General features: G+C 53.0%; 3 protein-coding genes across 3 annotated transcripts; 1 reads left to right on the top strand and 2 right to left on the bottom strand.

Moving 5' to 3' along the window:
- Positions 1-1,519: 1,519 nt before the first annotated feature.
- Positions 1,520-10,351, bottom strand: tnnt3a (troponin T type 3a (skeletal, fast)). The gene is made up of 12 exons (XM_061840655.1): positions 10,273-10,351; positions 8,506-8,546; positions 8,263-8,276; positions 5,214-5,232; positions 5,069-5,114; positions 4,861-4,977; positions 4,544-4,621; positions 4,353-4,466; positions 3,121-3,233; positions 2,349-2,439; positions 2,179-2,219; positions 1,520-1,710 (listed from the first exon to the last, which is right to left on the bottom strand). Exons 2-12 carry the CDS (start codon positions 8,523-8,525, stop codon positions 1,674-1,676), a joined length of 690 nt encoding a protein of 229 aa, XP_061696639.1. The 5' UTR covers positions 8,526-8,546; positions 10,273-10,351; the 3' UTR covers positions 1,520-1,673.
- A 1,026-nt stretch (positions 10,352-11,377) lies between these two features.
- prr33 (proline rich 33) lies at positions 11,378-17,005 on the top strand. Its single transcript, XM_061840617.1, has 2 exons — positions 11,378-11,729; positions 13,011-17,005. Exon 2 carries the CDS (start codon positions 13,026-13,028, stop codon positions 15,738-15,740), a length of 2,715 nt encoding a protein of 904 aa, XP_061696601.1. The 5' UTR covers positions 11,378-11,729; positions 13,011-13,025; the 3' UTR covers positions 15,741-17,005.
- On the bottom strand, positions 12,410-22,861 carry lsp1a (lymphocyte specific protein 1 a). Its single transcript, XM_061840645.1, has 11 exons — positions 22,638-22,861; positions 20,553-20,663; positions 20,036-20,204; positions 19,638-19,772; positions 19,190-19,233; positions 18,749-18,830; positions 18,510-18,647; positions 17,382-17,492; positions 17,216-17,302; positions 17,013-17,115; positions 12,410-12,824 (listed from the first exon to the last, which is right to left on the bottom strand). Exons 1-11 carry the CDS (start codon positions 22,694-22,696, stop codon positions 12,802-12,804), a joined length of 1,062 nt encoding a protein of 353 aa, XP_061696629.1. The 5' UTR covers positions 22,697-22,861; the 3' UTR covers positions 12,410-12,801.
- Positions 22,862-23,218: the final 357 nt, after the last annotated feature.

Genomic DNA, 23,218 nt, shown 5'->3' on the forward strand with positions numbered 1-23,218 from the left:
GTCAACGTTTTATCGCGTATTTGGGTTCTTTAACAAATCGATATGGTTAAGAGGTGTCGTCACGGACTTTGCAATAGCGACGACGGGTATCCCGAAAGGCGAGTCGGTGGGACTTCGATTCGTACCCTTTCCAAAACCGAAGACCACGTACAAAAAATGCCTTCGATGGATCAAAGATCGCATCATCAACTAAATCCATCTAATATCAACCGGAACACACATGTTTGCACCAAGGTATGCCCTAAATTTGATTTTCAATACACGTCTCGTATAAATGAATTCAAAGTTCTTCGCTAGCATAACACTGCTGCGTGTGAACGATTGCCACACTTATTCTTTGTTGAGCGATATTTAGCGATGATCGGACTGCACAAACGTGTCGCTTTCTTGCTGCCTCGCGGCCAGAACCTTAACCAGACTGTGTTTGCACGAAGATATGCCCTAAATTTGATTTTTAATCCACGTCTCGTATAAATGAATGAGACGTTCTGCGCTGGCATAACATTGCTCCGTGTGAACGATTGAATGAAATCAGAAGCATGGCGTCTCTCTCAGTTCAGAATGTATTGGATTTAGAATCTATAATATATCGTTGATTTGAATGAAAGCAGAAGCATGGCGTCTCTCTCAGTTCAGAGTGTGTTTGCCATTTTTACCGTTTGTCTTAGGTCAGCGCACGTGGCGTGACGTCACTTCAGGAGGCGTGATTAAGTGCCCTGTACGGAGGGGTCAATTGGACGCGGAGCACTCTGAAGGAGAAACATTGCCGTCGTGTGGCCGTTTGTGTTACTGCACCATGGAGTAAAAAAAAACACCCCAAAGTTTTCTGAAAAGTCATCAAAGTCGTTCGTGTGACGAAGCACAAAAGATTTACGAGCTATTCAAGTTCAAAGATGTCGTTGTGGGTTAACCGTTGTAATTCTTAATTAAGGATAATCAATTCACGCGTGAACTATGAAACGGAGTTTGATGACGCCATACACCCAGTGAGACTTTTGGGTGTCCCCAATGCTAATGCTAACGTGCGAGCTTGCATTTAACGTCAAAACATCGCAAACGGGCCTGAATGATTGCCGCTAATATCTCAGCATGCGATCCAAAATGAGAATAATTGCTGTTATTCTTCCTTAGCATTAGCATCCATTTTCATGTTAGCATCAATCTTGTTTTTCTGGTTTGACATTGTTTTTCCAGACTTCTCAGTAAAAGATGGCAAAGTTTTGTCACCTTTGAAGTCCATATTTGTGCGCAATTGAGAAGATGAACCAAAGGAGCAATCGGTCATTTTGTGACGTTCCTCAGCGGAACAATTTGGTCGGCTCCCACCGGACGAGGACGGCGCCGTTCCGAGACTTTCCAAAGGAGCGTCAGCGTGTGAAGGTGAAAATAAACCTTGAAACACGCAAGCTCGCGTCTTCTTGTTCGTGTCGTAGCTGTGTAGCTTCTTCAGCGTTAGCGTTCATCTTCCTGCTAGCGTCTTTCAGAATGACGAGAGGCGGAAACGTGTCATCTTGAAGAGTCAAACTTTTATTTACAAAAATGCTGAGAACCAAACAGCGGAGAGGGCGTGGAGGTCCAACGTCTCTTTATTGTTATCATTAGCCGTTAGCTAGCGATGACGACGCGGTTCGTCCGTCTTGTCTTCTCAGCGACACTAACTTCACCCGCGACGTCTACTTCCTGCGGCGGGCGGCGGCTCCCTTCTTGCTGCTGTGGGGGGGGGGGGTGGCACAAAAAACAAAGCTAGCTTAGCATGGTAGCATCCAAAATAATTGGAACAAATGGAGAAGAATGCGTACGGACCGGATGATCATGTTAGCGGATGTGCTAGCATTCAGGAAAAGTCCTTTTTCCCATGTTGTTTACATATTTTATGGTAACTAAGTCGTCATTCAAAGCTAACAAGAATGGTAAGAATAAAAGGTTTCCGCAATTGTAATGATAATAATAATAAAAGGTTTCCATAAATCTAAGAATGTTTTTCATGTGTGCTAATCCGTCATGACGACCTTTTCTTTTTGTTTTCTTTGTGTTTTTGTTTTTTACTGCTTGTGGTCAGCAATTTGTCATCAAAATCTGATGCAATTTGAAAATGGATTTATGTACCGATGTACAAGTGGTGCGTGTGTGTGGGGGGTGTGGGGGGTGTGGGGGGGGGTGTATACTTCCGGGACTTACAACTTGCTGAGCTCTTCCACTCGCTTGCGCAGGGTGGTGACCTGCAGGGGGCGCAAAGAGCACGGTCAGCATTTGCTCGTTTTTTTTTTTTTTTTTTTTTAAATTACTGTTATTTATTATTATTATTATTTTTTTTTAAATTTAATTGCGTCTCGTGTCGTAGTACTCACCTCGTACTTCTGCCTCTTCAGCCTCTCCGTGTGGTCGAACTTCTCCGACTCGAGCTGACACATCCAGTCGTACAATTCGTTGATCTTATCCCTGAAAGACATCGTTGACGTTGATCGGGGCAAAAACGACATTTCGGCTCCTGATATGATGCGGGTTGCCACGGGAACGAAGACTTTGCAGCGTGATCTTAAAATGTTTGGAAATCTTTCGCAATGTATCAAAGAGGATGTGTGAGAAGGGGGAAAAGGATATCTGATGGTGTATTGATTTTGATATTATATCAGGAAACAACACAAGTTCAAAGTTGGATGACGTGAATTTTATATGTACCGATTAGAAAAATAAAAAGATCAACAATAAATGTTGACATGTTTTGTGAATGGCAAAAATACAACTGATCGGGTATCAATACAGCGGCATATTGCCATTTGATCTGATCTGTTGTAATGGCTCTGCGCGTCGACCGGTCGGGAGGACCGGGGTTCGAATCCCGGCCCCGCCCGTGCGGAGTTTGCACTGGGTTGCTTTTCTTCCTCCCAAATCCCCCAAAACTGCGTTCAGCGAGGAGTCCAAATCGGCCTTTGCCGCCGTCCGTCCGTCGGTCGCTCGTTTCTACGTGCCCTGCGATCGATTGGCCGGCGACCGGTCGAGGGCGCTCCGTTGTGAGGATGAGCGGCTCGGACGGTTGGCCCGCCGCGCGCGTATCGAAGGGTGTCGTAATGTGCGTAGACGGGTTCGCAGTACCCGCCTGTGCGTCGTCGCGTGCGGTACCTGAGCTTGTCCTCGTTGAGATGGTCGATGTTGAGCTGCTTGCGTCTGGCGGCCAAAATCTTCTTCTTCTTCTCTCGCTCCGTTTCTTTCTTTCCTCCTCGCTTTTGGTCGGCCTGGCGGAGGGAAAGTCGGACGAAGGTCAGCGGCCCGTTCGTCCCTCCGCGCGTCCGTCCGTCCATCCGTCCATCCATCTATCCATCCTTCCGTCCGTCCGTCCGTCCATCCATCCATCCATCCATCCGTCCGTCCGTCCGTCCGTCCGTCCGTCCATCCGCGCGTCCGTCCGTCCGTCCGTCCGTCCATCCGTCCGTCCGTCCGTGCGTTTGTCCGTGCGTCCGTCCATCCATCCATCCATCCATCCATCCATCCTCCATCCATCATCCATCCATCCATCCATCCATCCATCCATCCTTCGTCCGTCCATCCGTCCATCCATCCATCCTTCCATCCGTCCATCCATCCATCCATCCATCCATCCTTCCGTCCGTCCGTCCGTCCATCCATCCATCCATCCATCCATCCTTCCGTCCGTCCATCCATCCATCCTTCCGTCCGTCCGTCCATCCATCCATCCATCCATCCATCCTTCCGTCCGTCCGTCCGTCCATCCATCCATCCATCCGTCCGTCCGTCCGTCCGTCCATCCGCGCGTCCGTCCGTCCGTCCCTCCGTCCATCCGTCCGTCCGTCTGTCCATCCATCCTTCCATCCATCCATCCATCCATCCTCCGTCCGTCCGTCCATCCATCCATCCATCCATCCTTCGTCCGTCCATCCATCCATCCATCCATCATCCATCCTTCCGTCCGTCCGTCCATCCATCCATCCATCCATCCATCCATCATCCATCCTTCCGTCCGTCCGTCCATCCATCCATCCATCCATCCATCCTTCCGTCCGTCCATCCATCCTTCCATCCATCCATCCATCCGTCCGTCCGTCCGTCCATCCATCCATCCATCCATCCATCCTCCGTCCGTCCGTCCATCCATCCTTCCATCCATCCATCCATCCATCCATCCATCCATCCGTCCTATCCGCCCGCCCGCCCGCCCGCCCGCTGCCCGTCCGTCCCGGGTAAACGTTTTTGTTGCCATCGAGCACCACCATCAGGCGGAAGCGCGAACCGCAGCCCTCAAAGCCGTCGCAATGCGGCAATTGGCCATTTCTCGGGCGAAGATTTTGTCTGCCCCAAAGCGGCGCAGACCCCGTCCCGGTCGCGGGTCGGCGCACCCTCTGCAGATGGCTGCTGTAGTTGGATCCCATGTTGGAGAGCGCCGACTTCTTCTTGGCTTCGTCCTCGGCCTTCTTCTTGGCGTCCGCCTCCTCCTTGATCCGACGCTCCTCCTGCGGACACGCGCAAGCCAAAAGAAGGCGGCGTCGGTGGCGGGCTGGGAGAAAGCGCTCGCCGGCGGGGTCGCGACCTCGCGTCTGGCCTGCCGCTCCTTGTCCTTCTCGGCGCGGATCCGCTGCTGCTCGGCCCTCTCGGCGCGACGCTTCTCCTGCGGGGAGTCGGAAGCGCCGGCTTTGAAATACGAAAAAGGTCAAGCTCTGTCGGAACGGACGCTGATGACCGACGGAACGACGCGCTGATAAAACGTACAAAAATGAGACTCATTTGCATCGCGGTCGACTCAGCCACGAACGAGCGAGTAACGCCTGGCGGTGAAGTCAATGTTGAACGTGGAATGAAATTGCGTATTTCCGAATGTCGCCGACGGGCGCGTGGCGAGCGACTCACGATCCTCTCCTTCAGGGCGATGAGCTCCTCCTCTTCCTTCTTCCTGCACTCGAAGTGGGCGTCGATCAGGCCCTGGAGCTCCACCAGGTCTTTGTTCTGGCGCTTCTTCTGGATGTCCTGAACACGGCCACACCAACTTTTAGAACCACCAAAAGTCAATCTGCAATTTTGCCTTGAATCGCGTTGCGTAGTTTGCGCTCCAACTTACGTCAAAGTCGACTTTCTCGCCATCGGGGATCTTGGGAGCGCTCGGCCTGGGTGGGGACGATACATTTAAAAAAAAAATTACACAAAAAAAAATCTGCTTCTCCTGCTTCTGCATTGAAGGCGGAGTCGCCGGTCACGTGACTCACTTGAACTTTGGCTTCTCCTCTGCGGGAAGCACGTCGGGATGGCGGCGGTCGGCGGTGGGGGGGGGGGGGTGGCACAAGTAAATCGGGTGCCGTTAGAAGCCAAACGTGTTGAAATCTCTCAAGTGTTAACGTGATTAGCGTTGAAGGGAGAGGAAGGAGCAAACAAAACGACAAGAAGAAGACAGCAAAGTCACTCGTGAGCTTTCCGTGGCGTTTCCAGGCCACTTCCAATTTGGGCTTTGGACCAAACTGACGAGCGCCACCTGCTGTTCAAACGTGCGCGTGTACGCCAACGCTACAGCACGCCGTACGCTACGCAATTTGGCGGTCAAGGACGCCGTGTAATTTACGGTTGCGTTGGACGACTACATGTACTCCCAAAATGAGGGTTGCCTTTGATTTGGGTTTGTACGACAAGAACACGCCAAATATTTTGTTCATGTCGTCAGCAAGTGGCGCAAACTTCACCGACGGGTTTTTTTTTTCTCTCTACCTCCAGGATAAAAATCCTTTTCGCTTTTTAATTTCTCCTTGAACAACAAAACATTTCCTGCACGTTTTTGGGAGCGTCGGGTGAAAGTCGCACGTCAGCGAGCGGATCGGCCGCGTCGGGGAAATGAAACGGCCTGGCGCCAGGACGAAAAAAGTGAAGGGAAAAAATGTGAAAATGAAATCAAAACGCTGTCAACTAGTTCCGCACGTTGAATTCGAAGTCAACTTTGAAGGGGTTGTCATAGAAACGCAACTTTCGTAGAAGAAAAAAAAAAAAAAAGTACGTTAGTCGTTGATATTTTAGCTCAACAGACGCTGGCGCCGTTTCAATTCTGGTGAATTTTTCACGTTCAAAGTCGGACAGTCAGCAGCCGTAAACATTTTGCTGCCGTTTATATCGACGACCGTCCTCCTCCTCCTCGCAAAATCGTCTTCTCTCGCCGCGAGCCAGCTCAGGTCACGTGATTCCAAGGGTCCCCTCCGATTGGCCGGCCGCGTCACGCCACCCAGGCGGCGTTAGCTTCTCTTATTCTTTCCACCACTTTCTGAGCCGCCACCTTTTAGTTGAGCTTTTCTGAATACGGAGTGGATGGTGCGAAACTCCAAAGTGCTGATAAGAAGTTTTATTTTGAAAAGAACGTACCTTCCTCTTCAAAGGCCTCTGCATGCAGCGAGGATCCACAACAGCAAACTTGAGCCGAACGCTAAAAGCGAAAAGCTGCCTCCCGATTCGCCGTTGACGTGATTAGCGCTACCGTCCGTCGCAGCTAACGCGGTGTTGTTGGCTAGCTTATTAGATGAGCAAAGGCAAAACGAATCTGACGTCCCCAAAAGAAAGCTTCAATTCTGATGATGATGACGCTTATTTGTCATCGTCATCATCATCAAATGAACAAAATCACGTTTCATTCCGAGGATGACATTGTTGAAGGCAGCTCAGCGGCTTCATATTCATCTGGTCCGCAAAGGATCGGGATCGGCTTGGACCGGGATGGCGATCGTCCCGGTCAGAGCATCGTTCGAATGACCAGATCGGCAAAAGGGACATAAAAGTGCTTAAATTGCGATGACTCATCAAAGCAACAAAACAATTTGTGCGATGACACTCAACGTCAACTTTGAGTCTGATGATTATTTGTTCTTTTGAATGAAAAGCTAGTAGCATGTACGCTAATGCTAAAGTGCTTTCGGAGGACACACTTGATACGATTTGGACGTCAACTCCACGCTAACATGCGCCATGCTAGCATTAGCGACAGCCAACGGTAATATTCAATATTCTTAATATTTCTGCTTTTATTACATTGAGTGACTGACTAGGTTGTATTTTTAAAGACGAGAAGAAAAGCTTTTGATTGTTGGCCAGCAGCTGTCAAGTCAAACGCTCAGTCAAGCATAAGGTTAGCGTTAGCATCAGCAGGATTTGTTGCGGGAAAAGATGAGAGAATCTCTTCATCGATGCCCCTCCCCCGCCCGTGCCACATACCTTCGGGCTCATCCTCCTACCTCAGGTTCTGGTTCTGGTTCTGGTTCCATTTGTTTTTCTGCCTCTGTCTCAGGAGCCGGCTCTACTAGCTCGTCCGTTACGTCCACAGCGCGTGCAGCGTTTAGCGCAGCGGTTCTCAAACTTTTTGGATCTGGGGACCATTCCTCGCCCCCCAAGACTTTTTCCTTAACCCCGTCATTCATTTAAAAATAACCACGTGGAGCTCTGTATGTCATCAGAATTCATGTTCTAAAACGGAATCTTACTCCTAGCAAGTTGCGAGAAGAAAGAAAAAAAACACGTAAAATGTGGTCGTTGAGAAGATTGCAGAAGGTTTGAAAGATCACGCGGCGTAATCCGTTCCATTTGGTGTCAATCTTTTCGGTACGCTGGAGATGGTGTCAAAACCGTCCGCGTCTGACTTTTAGGTGTCCCCGTTATGCGGGGAGCGTGACCCCCAGGGGGGAGGTGCCCCTCGCCGCGGGTCATCTGCCCGACCTTTGGCCAACGCTCAAGGTGCTCAAATATTGCTGAAGTGAGCTCAAAATACCGTCGTTTGTTTGGGGTTGGTTTTTTTTTCCGTGACTCGACGTACGAGCGGTTTACGACGGCGGCCAACTCAACTCGCGTCACTGCGAAGAGCGACTAACGTCGACCCGAGATGAGTTGGGGAATTAAATGACGGTTTGTTCCTTTCTATTTGGCCGAAGGGAATCGTTTTGGTACGACGTGACGATCGACTGCAAATAGTTTTGCTGCGACGTGTGGGGCCCGGTTTTGAGAACGCTGAGGAACGAGCGTCCCGCAGGCTGTTAGGGGCTTCAAAGTTAAGTCGGGGAGACTCGGACACGCGGCGTTAATTTGTCAGGACGAGGCCGCGGAAGCAAAACGTTAGCCAGTTAGGAGGAAGCTCTTACCGTCGTAATCTTCGCGGTGGGCCCGAGAAAGAAAGAAAGAAAGAAAGAAAGGAGCAGAAGGACATTTACTAAAAAGATCCCACGCGTGGGATCCGTGCGGGCCGAGGACGAAGACGACCGAGGAAGGAAGCGCGGCGTGAGCGATGCCACTTACCCTCCGTCTGATCGCTGGGGACAAAACAAGACCAAACGTCAGAACGCAGAAGGAAATTTAAAAAAAAAAAGAAAAGAAATCAAAAAGACGAGGACGGGACGAGACGGAAAGGGAAAAAGAGGACAAAAGAAAAGGAAAAGAAGACGGGAGACCAAAAGGGGAAGACACGCACAAAAGGAGAGGACAAACAATGGCTGGAGGCGACCAATCAAAGCGGGGGGGGGGGGGGGGGGCTCAACTCACTAGTCTTCGGTGTCAGACATGTTGAAAGACGGCGGCGCCACCTGCAGGCCAAACAACAAAACGCGACGTTTACTTCAGCAGCACCCGGAAACGTGAATTGCGGCGCTTTTACACGACCGGCCGCTCGATTTCCAGATCGCCCTCAAAATAACGCAAACTAAGAGGGGAAAAAAGGATCCGCTGGCGTCTCCTACGATATCGCGTGGCATCATTGGAGCGCCCGGAAAGTCGCACTAAAGTTAAGATGGCCAACGAGGCACGTTCGTGGACGACGACGTAAGACAACACCATCACAATAGAATTCAATTTAAACGAGCAGAAAAAAAAAAATGATTGGTCGACGTGCCCGGCGACGCTTTGTCCAATCAAAAGAGGGCGCGGCACCTTAGTCACGATGCCACATCCTGTCACATCCCGACATCGCCTAATCCACGGGAAACAAAAATGGATTACACCGGAAGAGCGTCGTGACGTATCGTAATATCACGGATGCCGTGAGGAAAGTACACAAAAGCGTTCCGAGAATCGACCGAAATCGGAATAATATCGTCCGATCGAGACCAGGAAAACCAGCGTGGAACCCGATCGAGACGCCCGCCCGGCAACAGCGCCTCGGTCCCGACAGGCGAGAGCGAAGACGCGACAGGTGAGTGACGACTTGATCCAATGAGAAGCGAGCTTCGGGCTTAGGCGCGCATTCCTCCCATTATCGCGTTCCTTCGTCTATTTCCAAGCGGCAGCTGCGCGGCGGCCCGCCCGGCTCGGGTTTCCCGGGACGTCTTGTCGGGATCGGGTCGCTTCCTCGGCGCTGACTCGGCCTTTTGGGAAAACCTCAGAAGGTAAAAGTTCCCGCGGTGCCGCCTCCCCGGCGCGGGAATTTGTCGACGCCTGGAGAATTTCGGCCGTCCGTGTCGGCGCTAAAGCGTCGATCCCGGCGCCGTGTGGCAGTCGGCGGGAACGTCAAACGCGCAAAGTCGACACCTCGGGAAGCGTTCCGCCGTTGAGCCCCCGAGAATCGGACTGAGCCGGCCCACGTTAAGAGGAGCTTCCGCGAGAGGCTCGAAATCGGCCGACCGAACGAGCGTGGAAGTCCTTCCGCGGGCTTCCAGTGGACGGACACTGACCAAGGAAATCCTTCTCGCGGCCTTTTTTGGGGTCTAGTCCACCAAAATTGATGAACCCCACTCTAATCATTTATGAATAATTCCTGATATTGACGCCAATGATCTCCGCGCAACATTTTGACTCCGCTCAATCTGGTCCACATTTGTGTGGTCGCCGAGCTATTTCGAGAACAGGCCCACGCGGTCCTCATGTGGCCCGCGAGGGCTCCCGGGTCGGTGACCCCTTCTCGAAATGGACTCCGTACCTTAATAGTCCCCGCAAGAATTTCGACTGGAACTTAAGAAGCGAGCTCGGCCACCTTCCAAACGCACCGAGACGACGGTGGCAGTCGGGACGGCCCGCATCTTCCCAGGCGAGCCGCGACCCCGACCGCCACCTGTAACCTTCGGCGGGAGCCCCGAGATGCACCTCAGAACCGGGACTATTTGCCGACGGCCCTCGGAGCGGGAAAAACGGCGTACGTAGACCGAGAAGGACGCATCATTGGGAGTCGGTAAATCCCGTTCGGACTCCTGACGTGAGAGTTGATGGTTGGTGATCAATCGCGGCACCGCGGTTGGAAATCGCTGCACTCAGGGGAGGAGAGGACTACGGAACTGGGGGGGGGGGGGGGGTTAGTTCGGGGGATTTGGACCACCTTACCTGAGTTTAGCAGAAGGAGCGTGAAGCGTGTCGGTCGGCTGTCGGCTTCTGCAAACTTGCCGCGCTGATGATGTTCTTGTGTTATAGCGACGGGCGTTGATTGGCCCGGGGGTCGGGCGGGAGGGGGCCCCTCCCCTTCCTCCTCCCGCTCCTCGATAAGGAGACGCCGGCTCCAGTTTGGACGAGAAGCGCCACGCGCCGAGAGTCTTTGGGCTATTCTGGGATGGCGGCATGAGGCCAGCACATTTCACAGCAAAAAAACAAGTCCGACAGAACCTTCCCCTGCCGAATTCTTCAATGTTCTCATTCACGCGTTCTTCGCTCCAAATCTCGGAATGTTCTCCTCTGAAAGCGTCTCGGACCTTCTTGTGCGCACGGAACATCCGACGACGTCGCCCTCAAAAGGAGGAGAACGATTGATTGATCGATCCATCAAATGTGACCTGGCTTTGCAAGGTCTGTTCCTCCCGCTTGGGGGCGCTGCTGCACACAGTATGGAGCGGGTGAACTGTGTGCCCCGCCCCCGCCCCCCCTTTTTTTTTTTCTGTGGGCCACTTGTCAGTGGGACCACAAACACCCGTCCTATAAAATAACCTAACCCGACGTTATCGTGCAGAGTGACATCGTGGACAATAAAGTAAGACCGCACCAAGACGAGCGGAATGTGACACAACGCGAGAAGACCGAACGCCGTCTTGTGTCCACTCGGCTCATGCGGGGAAATACAAAATGGCCGCTTCCCACGCGGAAGAGCATCCGACAAATGGGAAGAAGTCGGGAAACAAAAAGACGAACAAACTGATAACAAAACGGGATGAAATGAAAAAAAACGTTTCGCGCGTGCGTCTGCAAGAGACGACGACAACACGTTGACCTCGTGGCAAATGGTGCCCAAGATGTCTTCGCGTGTTCTTTGATGTTTTCAAGCGCATCTTTTCACAATCTCAGACGGACAAATAGATTGCACCACTAGGTGGCGCGTCGAGGGCGTAGCTGGATCAAGAGCGACGCGTGACCAGGGAGAGCCAATCACCAGCGTCCGCCGCTCGAGGAGGAAGAAAAAAAAAATTGGAGTTATGCAAAAAAGCGAGCGTCAGCACTTTCGACAGCAGCCGCTGATCTTGCGGACCTTCAGCACGGACGGCTCGGCTTCTTCACCGTCGGGCGTGGGGGGCGTCGACGCCCGACGGAAGAACGTGCCCCGCTTGCGTCCGACACCTGAGCCGGGGGTCCCTGACGCACGGGTCGGGGTGGGCGAAACTTAAGGTCCGGCTCGGACGCTGCTGTCACTCCGTTTATTTTGGGACTGTCATGGCGTGCGGGGCTTGCGTTCGGGGCCGGGGGGGGGTCGAGACGGCAAGAGGCCACTTCGACACTCCGGGCTGCGACGAGCAGCCGGACGGACAGACGGGCCCCCCCCCCCCCCCCTCCCCAACCTCCCTGCGCCGCTGCACCAGGTAAATGCACCTGGACTTCTCGGGTTGAGCGTGTGTGTGTGTGTGTCGGGGGGGGTCTGAAGCCACCCAACCTCCCCACCTTGTTGCTGTTGTCGTCGGGGGAGGGGGTTTGCTCACCACGTGTCGCATTGTCCAACTTGTTGTCTTCGACAGCCACTAAGAAAGTTTCTTTGTGTTTTGTTTTTTTTGGAGGGGGGGGGGGGCGCGCGCTCTTTTTGGGTACAGATCTTTCGTTGCGGACCACGACTTCTATAATTACTCTTTCCACTTTCGATGCCAACCTTAAAAGGGTGGGGGTCGAGGGCGCTCATAGTTTAGCGGGGGGGGGGGGGGGGGGGTGGAGTGTCACTGGCCTACATTTCACCAAATGGCGACAGCTGATTCGTTCAGCTGACCTTTATTAAAATGTTGTTTTGAAATATACATTATCGTTCATCATTGATCGTGCTGCCGCTGGCTCAATCGTCACCGCCGGCCGTTTTGAGAGGCCACGCCCACGTTTGAGCTTTGAAAGTGACCTTTGACCTCCGATGCCACCAGAACGTGCTCGTTTGTTTGCTCACTGAACAAAAAAAAACAACATCTTTGATCCAAAAGTATCAAATGACAACTTGAAGGCTTACAACATTGGACTTTACCTTCAATGCATATTTCTTGAAGAAATATGAATGAGTTCAGTCTGGAAAATAACCTTTTTTAATGTACGGCATTAAGGGCGGCAAGGCAGCACAGCTGTAAAGCGGTTGCCTCACGGTCCTGAGGACTATGTATGTAAATAGGAAGGAAGTATCGTAAGTATAAAAAAGACTTTCATCAAGGTAAAAGGGGAAATACAAACGCGGACGTTTTAAGGAGAAAACAAAAAGGCCTCAATGGCTGAAAGGGAAACAGGAAGTGATTGCGAACAGCGAACAGAAACCATGTAAACGTACGTGCCGCAAAATGTACCGCTGACAAACAATAGCAGATAAGCGTATGTACACAACACCCCCCGAAAACAAATTTGCGATTGTCTAACGCGTGATGTTCGGCAAAGTGTCGCGGGGGCCTCGGTGGCTGGGGCGAGACGGCCTCAGTAGTCTCCTGGACGGGAATCTGGAAAAGACACAAAAAAATTGGATTTTTTTTACCCTTGCGAAAAATCGAGCTCCAAGGTGGGTTTTCTGTTTTCAAGTTGAAGCCGATGCATAGAAATGAAATGCTTTGAATGGGCCAAAGTCCCCGACTTTCAAGACGACATTTAAGCTTTGAGTCTGACCCTTGTTGTGGTTTGGTCTTCAGGAGGCAGAAGCACTCATGGCGGTCGCATACGGAGCCGCCGTCCCGCCCGGACTCTTTCCCCTCCAGTACCCGCCTCCCTTGTTGCCCAAACCCGGCAAGGACAACGCCCGTCTGCAGAAACTCCTGAAGCGGAACGCCAAGAAGAAGACTCCCCCGCTGGCGTCGCAGGCGTCCGGCCCTTTCCGATCCAGCCTCTCCCCCGTCGACGAAGCCAGTCCCGACCTGGAGCGGAGCGACCACTACACGCCGCCCAAAACTCCCGAGGTCCCGTACGCCTTCTACGCCGCCCAGCAGTCGTCCCGCTTCGCCGCCCGGACCCGTTATCAGCACGTGGCGTCGCCGTACCCGCGGCGGGCGGCCTTTTCTCGAGCGGGCCGGTTCTCGCCTCAGCCGCTCGCCCCGGAAGACGGCAGCGTCGCGGCGCCTCTGTATTCAAGTTTGCCGCAACTGATTCCGGGGCCACCCCCGCCCGTGGTCCCTGTCCAGCCGACGCCCACTATAATCCCTCAGCAACCTCCTCCTTCTGTCCCTCACCCGAGGGCGCCTCCTCCTGAACGGAAACCCCCAGATTTGAGTCCCGGACCAGCTGCAGCCCCAAGAACCGAGCCAAAACCAGCGAGCCCCAATCCGACCTCGTACCCAGGACCGGCAGCTCGAGCTTTCACTCGGCCACTCACTGTGCTGACTCAGTTCGTCAAGCCAAAAAGTCCTCGTCCGACGTTCAAAGCCACCGAACCCCCGAAATCTCCGAGGTCCATGTTTGAAGTTCCTCAAATGCGCTTGTACACTGCGAGCACATCCTATTACGAGACGTCCAGGACGCCGCCCGTGTATGACACCTTTGCCCTAACCGCCATCGGCGGCACCCTCCCCACTGAAAGCAACCAAGAAGCAGGCCCGGCATTCGAGGCTAGGAGTACCAGGACCCCGAATACGGTAGTGCCCTCGGAACCACAATCCAAAACACCGACTGCAGACGCAAGAAGAGAAAGAGTAAAAGTCGAAATCAATGCAGTAGCAGTAGCAGCAGCTCCAGCCATTGAGCTCAGGAGGGCCACACCCACAGCTGAAACGACAGTCAAAACACCGACCCAGGAAATGGAATCACCACCGTGCCTCACGGCGCGTCCGAGAACGCCGGCAAAGCGTGCCGCGACACCCTTGTTTGAGATCTCCAAACCTAACCCTCTCTTGTTTGCCGTGTCACCAGCGATGATGGAGCCAGAGAGAGCGAGAACCCCTAAAATGAGAGCCAAGAACCCCGAGATCACTGTGCCTGTGACGGGTCTGAACGGGCTCCCACAGACAATTACAAAGTCCAAATCAGAATCCGATCTCACAAGACGAACTCCGACAGCGGAGCTAACACCAGCAGTGACAAGCTTCGGATATCAGAGGCCGAAAACTCCAACCTACGAGGCATCCCGCCTGCTCAGCTCATCACCAGCTTTTAAAAGACCGAGAACTCCCACATACGGGACGTCCCTCCACGGTGGGCCTGCTGCAGTCTTCCAGAGATCAAAGACACCAACTCCAGTGGGGCCCAAAACTAAGTCTGCCTACCGGGGACTGACACCTGTAGAGTACGCGGCTTACGGCGGAATCAGAACGCACACGCCGGCCTTTGCGATTACCGGATCTCAGGCGACCACTCGCGAGGAGCCCGCATCTACCCAAATTAAAACACCGCCGCGAGAACAGACAGTGTCCGAAGTCAAAGAGAGCCCCCAAACTGACGAGAAGGTCTCTGCTGCCCCAACAATTCCCGTGATTGTTGTTTCCAAGACACTAGAAACCTCAGCAGTAACACCGAAAGCAGAACCCAGGGTGGATCCTCCACTGCTCCCTGGGGGAAAACAACCGCTCCGAGAAACACCAAACATCAAACTTCCAAGCTTAGAGGAGGGAAATCCCATCCACCAGAAGTCAGACTTGGCAAAACCTCCTGTGGCCGAACAAGCTTCTCCTGCTCCTGAGAAAGACCGTGTGACGGCAGTCAGAAAGCTTCTTGGCAAACAGAAAGTCCTGCCCTCCAAATACCAAGATCAGGCAAAGGCTGAGGAGTCAGTAAAAGTCACAGAGGTGGTTGCAAAATCCACCCAAAGTCAAAACAAAGACAACAAAGCTGGAACATCTCCGACACCTGAGGAGAAAGATGAAGATCCACCCAGAACTCTCCAGAAGCCGAAGGCATCGAAATCCAAAATGAGTGGCTGGTCCAGACTGAAGAAGCATATGGTGGTGGAGCAGGAAGTGCCTTTGTTTCCACAGGCAGAGGCAGCAGAACGGGACCGGGTCCAGGGCCAGGGCCAGGGCCAGGGCCAGGGCCAGGGCCAGGGCCAGGGCCAGGGCCAGGGCCAAAGCCAGGGGGTCCACACTGCCGGTTCCGCACCCCCTAAAGCCAGCAAGATGTGGGACGCCGTCCTCTTCCAGATGTTCTCCAGCAAGGAGAACATCATGCACCAGATTGAGTTGAAGAAGAAGGAAGAGCAACAGAAGGGGGAGGAGAAGAAAGACAAGGAGCAGGCCAGGGAAATCCCGTCCTTTGCATACCGGCTGCCCATCTTGCTCTTCAGCCCCAAGTTTGACGCCAAGAAGCTGAGGGAGGCGGCCTCCAGGCCCCTCACCAAGTTCTCCACCGTCTTCGAGATGGGTCTGATCGGACGCAAGGCCAAAGAAGACGAACCAAAAGACTTTAACAGAACCGCCAAGGGTTTCAGCTCTTCTTAAGAGGCCCGGAAGGCCCCTCGGATATTTCAGGATAGCTCGAGTCAAGAAAAGCACGGGCGGGTGGACTCTGCTCTCTAATCGCCAGGCCTGGAAAAAGTTTTGCGCCGGCTCGGACATCACGTGAGCATCTCATTTCATGTCTGATGATTAAAAGTCTTGATATTTCAAGTCATTAACAAGTTCAAAATGTTCCTTTGGTGGTCTTTGACGTTCGCCACGGTGCTACTTGCTCGCCCTGAACTTTGATGCTTTGATTTTGAGCTCTGAGTTTGTGCCACAAATAACAAGACGAGACAAGACAAGACTCTTTTTGTGTTTTCGAGTAGGCTGAAGTGGAAAAACTAGAACGAGAAGGTTTTTGTCAAGAGAATGTGGAATGTCTGGAAGGCCGGCGTGAAAGTCGAGATGGAGATGAAGAGTTGGGAACTTTTCAAATGGCGGATTGACTGTCCGGCAGTCTTGCTGCTTTTCTGCCTCGCGTGCACGACTCCCCTCTGTGTGTTTGCCTTGGCTTTTTTTTTTTTTTTCCATCCACGTGTGAATCGAATCTGAATTTCTACTTTCACTTCCCAAGGGATTTTCAAAATAAACCAACACAGGCAAACTTTTTCACCTCTTGCCAATTTCTGTCGATCTCGTATCGCTCCAGAGCGCGTAACGGCCAATTTGGGTTCGGGTTTGGAGGGGAGGGGAGAGTTAAAGGTTCAAGTTAGGGTTTCGGATTTCACGTCGGGCTCATAGATTTAGGGACGTGGGTTTAGCTTTAGCATTTGTGGTTTTGATCAAAGGTCGGGGGGGGACGAGTTCATTTTATGTCTCATTCGATAAGATATTGAACTTTTTAGTAGCTTCATTTGGTAGCGTACCTCGAGCACACCGGAAATATTTCCCAGCCAAAATGAGACCGCTGGGGAGTGGTGGTGATGTGATTGGGGTTTACTTTCCAGAGGCTCGGGAACTTTTTCCTGAACACGCGGGTCTGGTGCGGTTACTTCAGTCCTTAAATCGGGATTACACAAAAGGTGCAGTACATGGTTGTTCTGGGGACCTCCGACCGGTAAGCTACAGAGAGTACTTTTTCAAACTTTGTTCCTAGGATCATTTCCGAACCAAAGGAAGTGGTCAGGACGCTTTTACGCTGCAGGTGTTCGCCTGAGATTTCAAATCATGGAACCCGTTTCCCAAGGATTAAGCGTTGCCGTTCATCTCTGGTCCAAAAGTGCTCCGAGTGTTGTGTTCCTTTTAACAGAAGGCTGGTGTGACTTCTCTCACCCGACTTTCCGTTCATGGCGTGTTCCTGATCCAGCGAGATCTTCTCATACTTGCCGTGTCCCGTCACCACAAACTTGAACTTCTTACTCGATGCTCCTGAGCCCTGACGACAGCACAAAGAAAAGAAAAGAAAAGAAAACAAACATCAACACGCGTCGCAAAAGCAACCCACGAAGGCCTCGGGATTAGCACATCCGTCGCACCTTGGCGTTTGCGGCGGACCTCCCTGACGAATCTCCAAGAACCTCCCACATGTTCTTCTTCTGCATGACATCTCCACACTTCACATCCTGGCGCAAAAATGCTCGGTTAACGCGCGGGTCGGCGTCGGGGCCTTTTTAGCGCGCCGAGCGCACTTGGCATTTTCACCTTTGTCGACTCGCGCCCTGACGGGTTATGCGGAGGTCGGCCGCCGTCGGGTTGGCCCTTAACCCACCGGGTGATCAGGTTGGCCACACCCACCCTTAAGCCATCAGCGTCCTGATTGGTGAACATGTCAGACTGTCAAGAACAGAGACGCGAGGGAAGGGCGGCAGCAACGAGAACTTGTAGGCGACTTTCTCCCCCCGGCAATTCCGCTCCACGTTTTGGTGATCTCCGAAAGGTGTCGCGGGTTGTTGAAGATGTTTCACCTTGAATTGCTTTTTTTTTTTTTTTTTTTTCAGTTCTGGATATCTGGAGTGGAGTTTCGGTTTTTGTTCGTCAGGTGGGTGTGTCCCCTCACGTTAGCCACGAGGGGATCGCTGAACCCTAATCCATGCTTTCATTACGTCGCAACTGGAATACTGTGGTGGATTTTGGAGTTAGCCGGTCCTCCCTGGAACGTCTCCGGTTAGTCCAAAATGCCGCTGCACGTAACCCCGAATTTCAACTCCCTCCACTCTCGAGTTCATTTTAGGATTTTGCTATTTGTCTTCCAATCTGGGCCGACCTCACCCGCGGCGTGAGACCCACCCGAGCTTTCTTCTGTCGACGTGGTTTTTGTCTACGTCTTTCCAAACAGCACCCATCTCTTCTTACAGTTTGAACAACGGGTTGTTATGTAAAAGAAAAACCATTCACCCAGCAAAAGACAAAAACAACAACCCTCTCCAGGACACCCTCAAGACAGATACTGCACTCATCAGAGATAGACAACAGATAGTCAATAGAGGAACGGGGTATCCAAGAGTCCCGGTTCGGGTTGACCCGGAAGCAGCCTCTCAAACGAAAGGTGAAACATTTTCAACAACCGACAAGAGTCCAGTTGCTTCTTTGCCAAGACTCTCGAGGGCCACATTTCTTGAGGAAAGTTCTCGTCGCAAATGAAACAACCTTCAAGTTCTGAGCGAAAAGGTGGAAAAGGGGACTTCATTCAGGGTGGGGTCACAGTGACTGGGGGGAAATGGTAGCCTTACAATAAGAGTTGAGCTCGGACGTTTCCACATTAGCGTGTTAGCGTCCAAGTCCGACTTTCAAGTCGAAGATGTGAGCGGCAGGTACCGACGGGCCTCTTACCCGACAAGAAGTTGTTTTGGGCGGGCCGCCGGTCCACGCCTCACGGGCCTCGAACAAACTCTTTCTGGAGGTGACGGCCTCCGGCGAGTCGGGGAGATCCGCCACCGAGGCCTTCGACCCGTGAGGTTCCCGCGAGTTCTGCGACCCAAGAAACGCTCGGTCGGTAAAACAGTGACGGAGAATAAGCTTCTTTCCCTGACTGGATCGGCCGGCACCAACCAACGTGCCCGCGTGCGTACCTCCACGGCGTGCGCGTACTGCTCCATCTTGTCGTCCATGTTGCTGGTGAGGACGAGCGCTGGCGTCTTCTTGAAACTGTTGCTGAGCGGTCGCAGACAATGACAACAAATGATGACCTTGTTGCCTTGACAACTCCACAAAAAGCAAGATCCATTGTGAATTCCAGGTGGCGCTGTGCAAAGTGTGTGTGTGGTGGGGGGGGGATGATGATGATGACGATGATGATGCGGTGACCATCCACCATCCGGGGGCAAGCCGCCTATTAGCAGCCACCTCGATCGTTGTTCGGAGGCGCCCAAAAACTTGGATCCGAACTCGCATCGTCACCCGTGGCGGAGGGGCCGCGGGTGCAGAATGGCAGCCACGCTTCACCAGTAGCTTGGCACCGCAGGAGCGTTGGGAAAAGGCAAAATTTTGAACATTTGAACATCAACATTTACCTTTTCTTCAGCGAGCGGTGGAAGGATTCTGTCCTCTCTGTGATCTGCAAGTCGGAAAAATTGCAAATCAAATCTTTTCCGCTTCAAAATGTCTTTCAAAGGAGGGGAGAGACTTTGAATTTTTGAAAAGCAATTCCAATCATCTTCATGGGTGTTTATGTTTGTTGAAGTGAGTCAAATGAACTGTTGCAAGCGTTTAAAGTGTTTTGCAGCGTGTTCAAAAGTCTTAAATGCTGTGAAATGGGTGAAAATCTGTATGATGACTCAAAAATGAAATTTGAACTTGAAATTTATGATTTCTTTTTTTGTTGTTGTTGTTATTCACTTGCTTCAGTTAGCAAGCAATGCTTTGATTGGTCGAAGCGGACAGCCGATCGTGTTTTGTCACCACGGCGACATGCTGAAGGGCCCCAAAGTCAACAACTGTGGTCGCTAGGCAACCGTCTACCTTGTGCGCGGGCGTCTTGACCGGCCCCAAAGTCTCGCCGTCGCCGTCGTCGTCGTCCGAGCTCTTCACCCGCGAGGCCTCGTCCCTCCTCCTCCTCCGATCCTGGCCGTCGTGCGGGCCCGCCGGCGACTCCTCCTGGCAATCAAATTCATGGTCAGTCGGTCAACAAAGACCCCCGTCCGTTGATCAAACGCTGACGAAATTGACCACAAAAGATGTCTTTATCGTCACATTTCTATCAAGGATATCCGTATGTTGTAAATCTTAAAATGAGCCAGCTTCTATCTACAAACGTCTGAAAATATCAGGAAGGGAATCTGAACCCAAAGTCCCAATTTCAGATTCACGTACGCGACGTCTCAAGCCGTCGTGACGACAGGACCAAAATGTCCGCTCACCCGACCGGCGCCCTCCGACTCCGCCGCCGAGGCGCCCCGACGCTCCTCCTCTGCGCGACCTCCGACCTCCGGGAGGCGCCGCTGTCCCGTCTGCTCTCTGCGCCGCGTCCAATCGCCGAAGCCTTCGTCCTCCTCCGGAGACGGCGAGCCGCCGGCCTTGGCCTGCAGGCTGTCGAATCCGGACCGAGAGAAAACCGTGTGGCCGTCGGTCCGATTCGGAGTTTCATATAAATATCACCATCGTCATCGTTTTTCCACTGCAGGACGCGGGCGCGCGTCTCCGTCGCGATTTGCCGCCAGTGCATTGGGGTGTCTTGAGCCATTTCAGACCTTTGACCTTTCCAAAAGTTGAGGTCAAAGATACTGAGAGATTTCACCAGTAGGTGGCGCCTGAAGGTCAAGTTTCGAACGGCCAACCGCAAGCCTCAACTCACAAAAACGATTTCGTATTGGCCATCAAACTAGCGAATCGTATTCCGCGGAATCGGCGAGGACACGGGTTGCGTGCGAGACGTACGCGTGGTCGTGGTGGGCGCGGCCCGTCCTCCGGCCGACGTCCTCCCGGGCCCGCCGCCGGCGTTCTCGCTCGACCTCCTCGGCGTCCTCGGCGCTCCTCTGAGCCGTCAGCCTGCCGGACGACAAATCGCAGTCAGCGCCGAACTTTCATCATCTTAAGACGCCGCTTTCTGCAAATGTCCCCCCGCGGCGAAGGGGCCACGTCCTCCAAAAGTTCCAAATGTGACATTTGAAAAGTCACAAATTTGATATTGGAGGTTTTCGTCGTGACGTTTTGGCGGAAGACGTTTTTGATGACGCTCAAGGCAAAACGTGCGTCTCGACGGGCAGCTCGCGTCGCCTCGTTTTGTTTTGTTTTGTTTTGTTTTATTTGGCGACACGTCTCAACGGACGTCCTGAGCGAAGGAAAGCACCAAAGGGCCTTCCTCGCGGACTTCAAAGACGTCTCGACGGAGAAGAATTTTTAATTACAGGTCGCGGGTCGAGACCGGCCGACGTTGTGACCAACCGGAACCAGTCGCGACCTGTCTCCAAACACGCAAGCGGCTGACGTTGTTTTCAGCTGGAAAACACGACTTAGTTTGTTCTCCAAACTACACTTTAAAATAAATACAACAAAATATACACTTTGCTATTGTGTATTATTTTAAAACAAAGCCACGAGGCACAAAAGTCATCTTGGAACATTGGTGGAGGAAACAGGAAGTAAGTAGGGGCGGGGGGGGGGGGTCTCAATCACCAGTCATTCTGATGACCCCCCTCCCCCCCCAAAAAAAAAAACAATCCTCAGGTGCTTATCTGCCCCTGGCGTAAATGTGTGTGCGCGTGGAGCGGAGGGGTCGTAGGTCGCAGTCCGTTTCCATGGTTGAGCTTCCTGAGCGGTGACATCATCATCGAGGCTCGTTTGCTCCACGACTTGGCGAACTCGTCCAGCTTTTCAAAATAAAAAGTCACGTCGCCACGGAAACCAGACACACAGCCTTAAGCTTCGCTGTCGTTGACATCATCACCGGGTGACATCATGGCCGTCTGGCCAATGGACAAGCGCGTGGCACCGGGCCCCGCCTCCAGCTTTTATCGCTCAGACGTGACTCACAAGCTGGCAAAGACTTGACGACGACTCCGGCAAAAATGTTGCCAGATGGAACCGGAATGAAAGGAGGACCGCAAACGGCCACGTCGGCCACTCGGACGTCTTTGCTTTTTGCAGCGCTGCCCCTGCAGAAGGCCAGAAAAAAAAAAAGGCTCAGCTGCAAACCTTTGACCCGCGAAAGGCCTCCTCGGACTGCCGAGCCCAAAACCCGACCCGCTTCTTTCCCCAAAGTTGTGTCAACATGTTTCAAATGCGTCCAAACTTGAAAACTTCGGCGAGCCCCAAGCCTCCCGGCTTCCGGCGAGCAGTCTGCAAAGACTGCGGGGTCGCACCTTGGCGGGTCGCCGACAGAATTCGGAACTCGGCCGCTGGAGTTTGGTACCAGGTGCACGCCAAACCTCCTCTGGGGGTTTCGCTCTCGGATCGGAACGCTCCGCTCCCCAAAAAAGTCACTTTTACCTTCCACTTTGACAGCGCGGCACCTTCCTGAGCCAAAAGCCTGGCACTAACCCAAGCGCCCCCCCCAAGACCAAGACCAAGACCAAGACTAAATGAAATACTGATCAGGAAAAGAAAGTCGTGCAGAGTTGTCGTCAGGAGCATGTTGGAAATCTCCTGGCCGCTCGCTTCTTTGGCCTCAGCCGCAGATTTCACAACAAAAGAAACCGTCGCACTTTCCAACAACAACAACCCCCCCCCCCCCGTCTCCCCCCGTCCCCGTCCCCCCCCTAAGCCAAAGCTTCCTGACCCATAAACTTTGCTGCCGTCCCAATTCCGGCAGCTGTTGTGGAGCACAACCCCCAAAAATGTGAAATAAAACATTACGAGGGCCAATCATTCAAAAAGAACTTCAGAGGGTCTGGTCTGGTCTTTGGTCTTTGGTCTTTGGTCTTTGGTCTTTGGTGTGGCGAGCGGGAACTGTGAAAAGCTCCGACGTGAAGATCCGGCAGCACGAGAGCAACAAAGGGACAACCGCTGGATTCGGGAACTCACCTGATGAGGTTCTGGAGACCCTGTTTGCCGGAGTTCCTCCTAAGCAGCCCCTCGGACATCTTGGGGGGTTCCCTCGGACTTCCGGCGGGGCGACGGTCCCAAAGCAGGTCGGCGCCGGCGCCGCTGGCTTCCGAATGTCGCGGGGCTGCGGCTCGTCGCGACGTTCCGACGCGCTTGCGTAGCCGTCGGCTGTTTTGTTGCGCTCGCCCTCTTCCCTCCCTTGCGCAGCGTGTCGGGAATGTCGGGGGGCGGGGGGCGAGGTTTAGTCATCGTGGCCCTCCCCGGCCCCCCCTCCGTTGTCCTACATGTGGTTTCCATTGAGAGCGGCTCAGCATCCTTCTGTTGTTGTGTGCGTGTGTGTGTGTGTGTGGGGGGGGGGGGGGTGGGGGGGGGTTGAAAGCTGATTCCCTCTCTGTGGCCGCCCCCCCCCCCCCCCCAACATTTTCATCTGCCTCCCCACGATTGAAAGCAGACGCCAGGCGGGAGAAAGCGTTTGGAATGCGAGCGTTTTGAATCGTGTGTTGCACTTTGTTGTCCCAGAGGTTGCCGCGGCAACGTCTTTCTCGGGACCGGAAGTGACG

This window comes from Syngnathoides biaculeatus, chromosome 14 (genome assembly GCF_019802595.1).
Source record: "Syngnathoides biaculeatus isolate LvHL_M chromosome 14, ASM1980259v1, whole genome shotgun sequence".
Taxonomy (NCBI): Eukaryota; Metazoa; Chordata; class Actinopteri; order Syngnathiformes; family Syngnathidae; genus Syngnathoides; species Syngnathoides biaculeatus.

Bases quoted from the DNA above. Each gene is read 5' to 3' on its own strand.
- tnnt3a (XM_061840655.1), bottom strand. From the start codon at position 8,525: ATGTCTGACACCGAAGACTA. The intron at 4,978-5,068 runs GTAAGTTGGAGC...GGCCGTGTTCAG, and splicing joins GCGAGAAAGTCGACTTTGAC to GACATCCAGAAGAAGCGCCA. The intron at 2,440-3,120 runs GTACCGCACGCG...GATGTCTTTCAG, and splicing joins CTCAACGAGGACAAGCTCAG to GGATAAGATCAACGAATTGT.
- lsp1a (XM_061840645.1), bottom strand. From the start codon at position 22,696: ATGTCCGAGGGGCTGCTTAGGAGGAACTCCGGCAAACAGGGTCTCCAG. The intron at 19,234-19,637 runs GTAGACGGTTGC...TCCGACTTGCAG, and splicing joins TCAAGACGCCCGCGCACAAG to ATCACAGAGAGGACAGAATC. The intron at 17,493-18,509 runs GTAAGAGGCCCG...TTCACCAATCAG, and splicing joins CCAAAACAACTTCTTGTCGG to GACGCTGATGGCTTAAGGGT.
- prr33 (XM_061840617.1), top strand. From the start codon at position 13,026: ATGGCGGTCGCATACGGAGCCGCCGTCCCGCCCGGACTCTTTCCCCTC.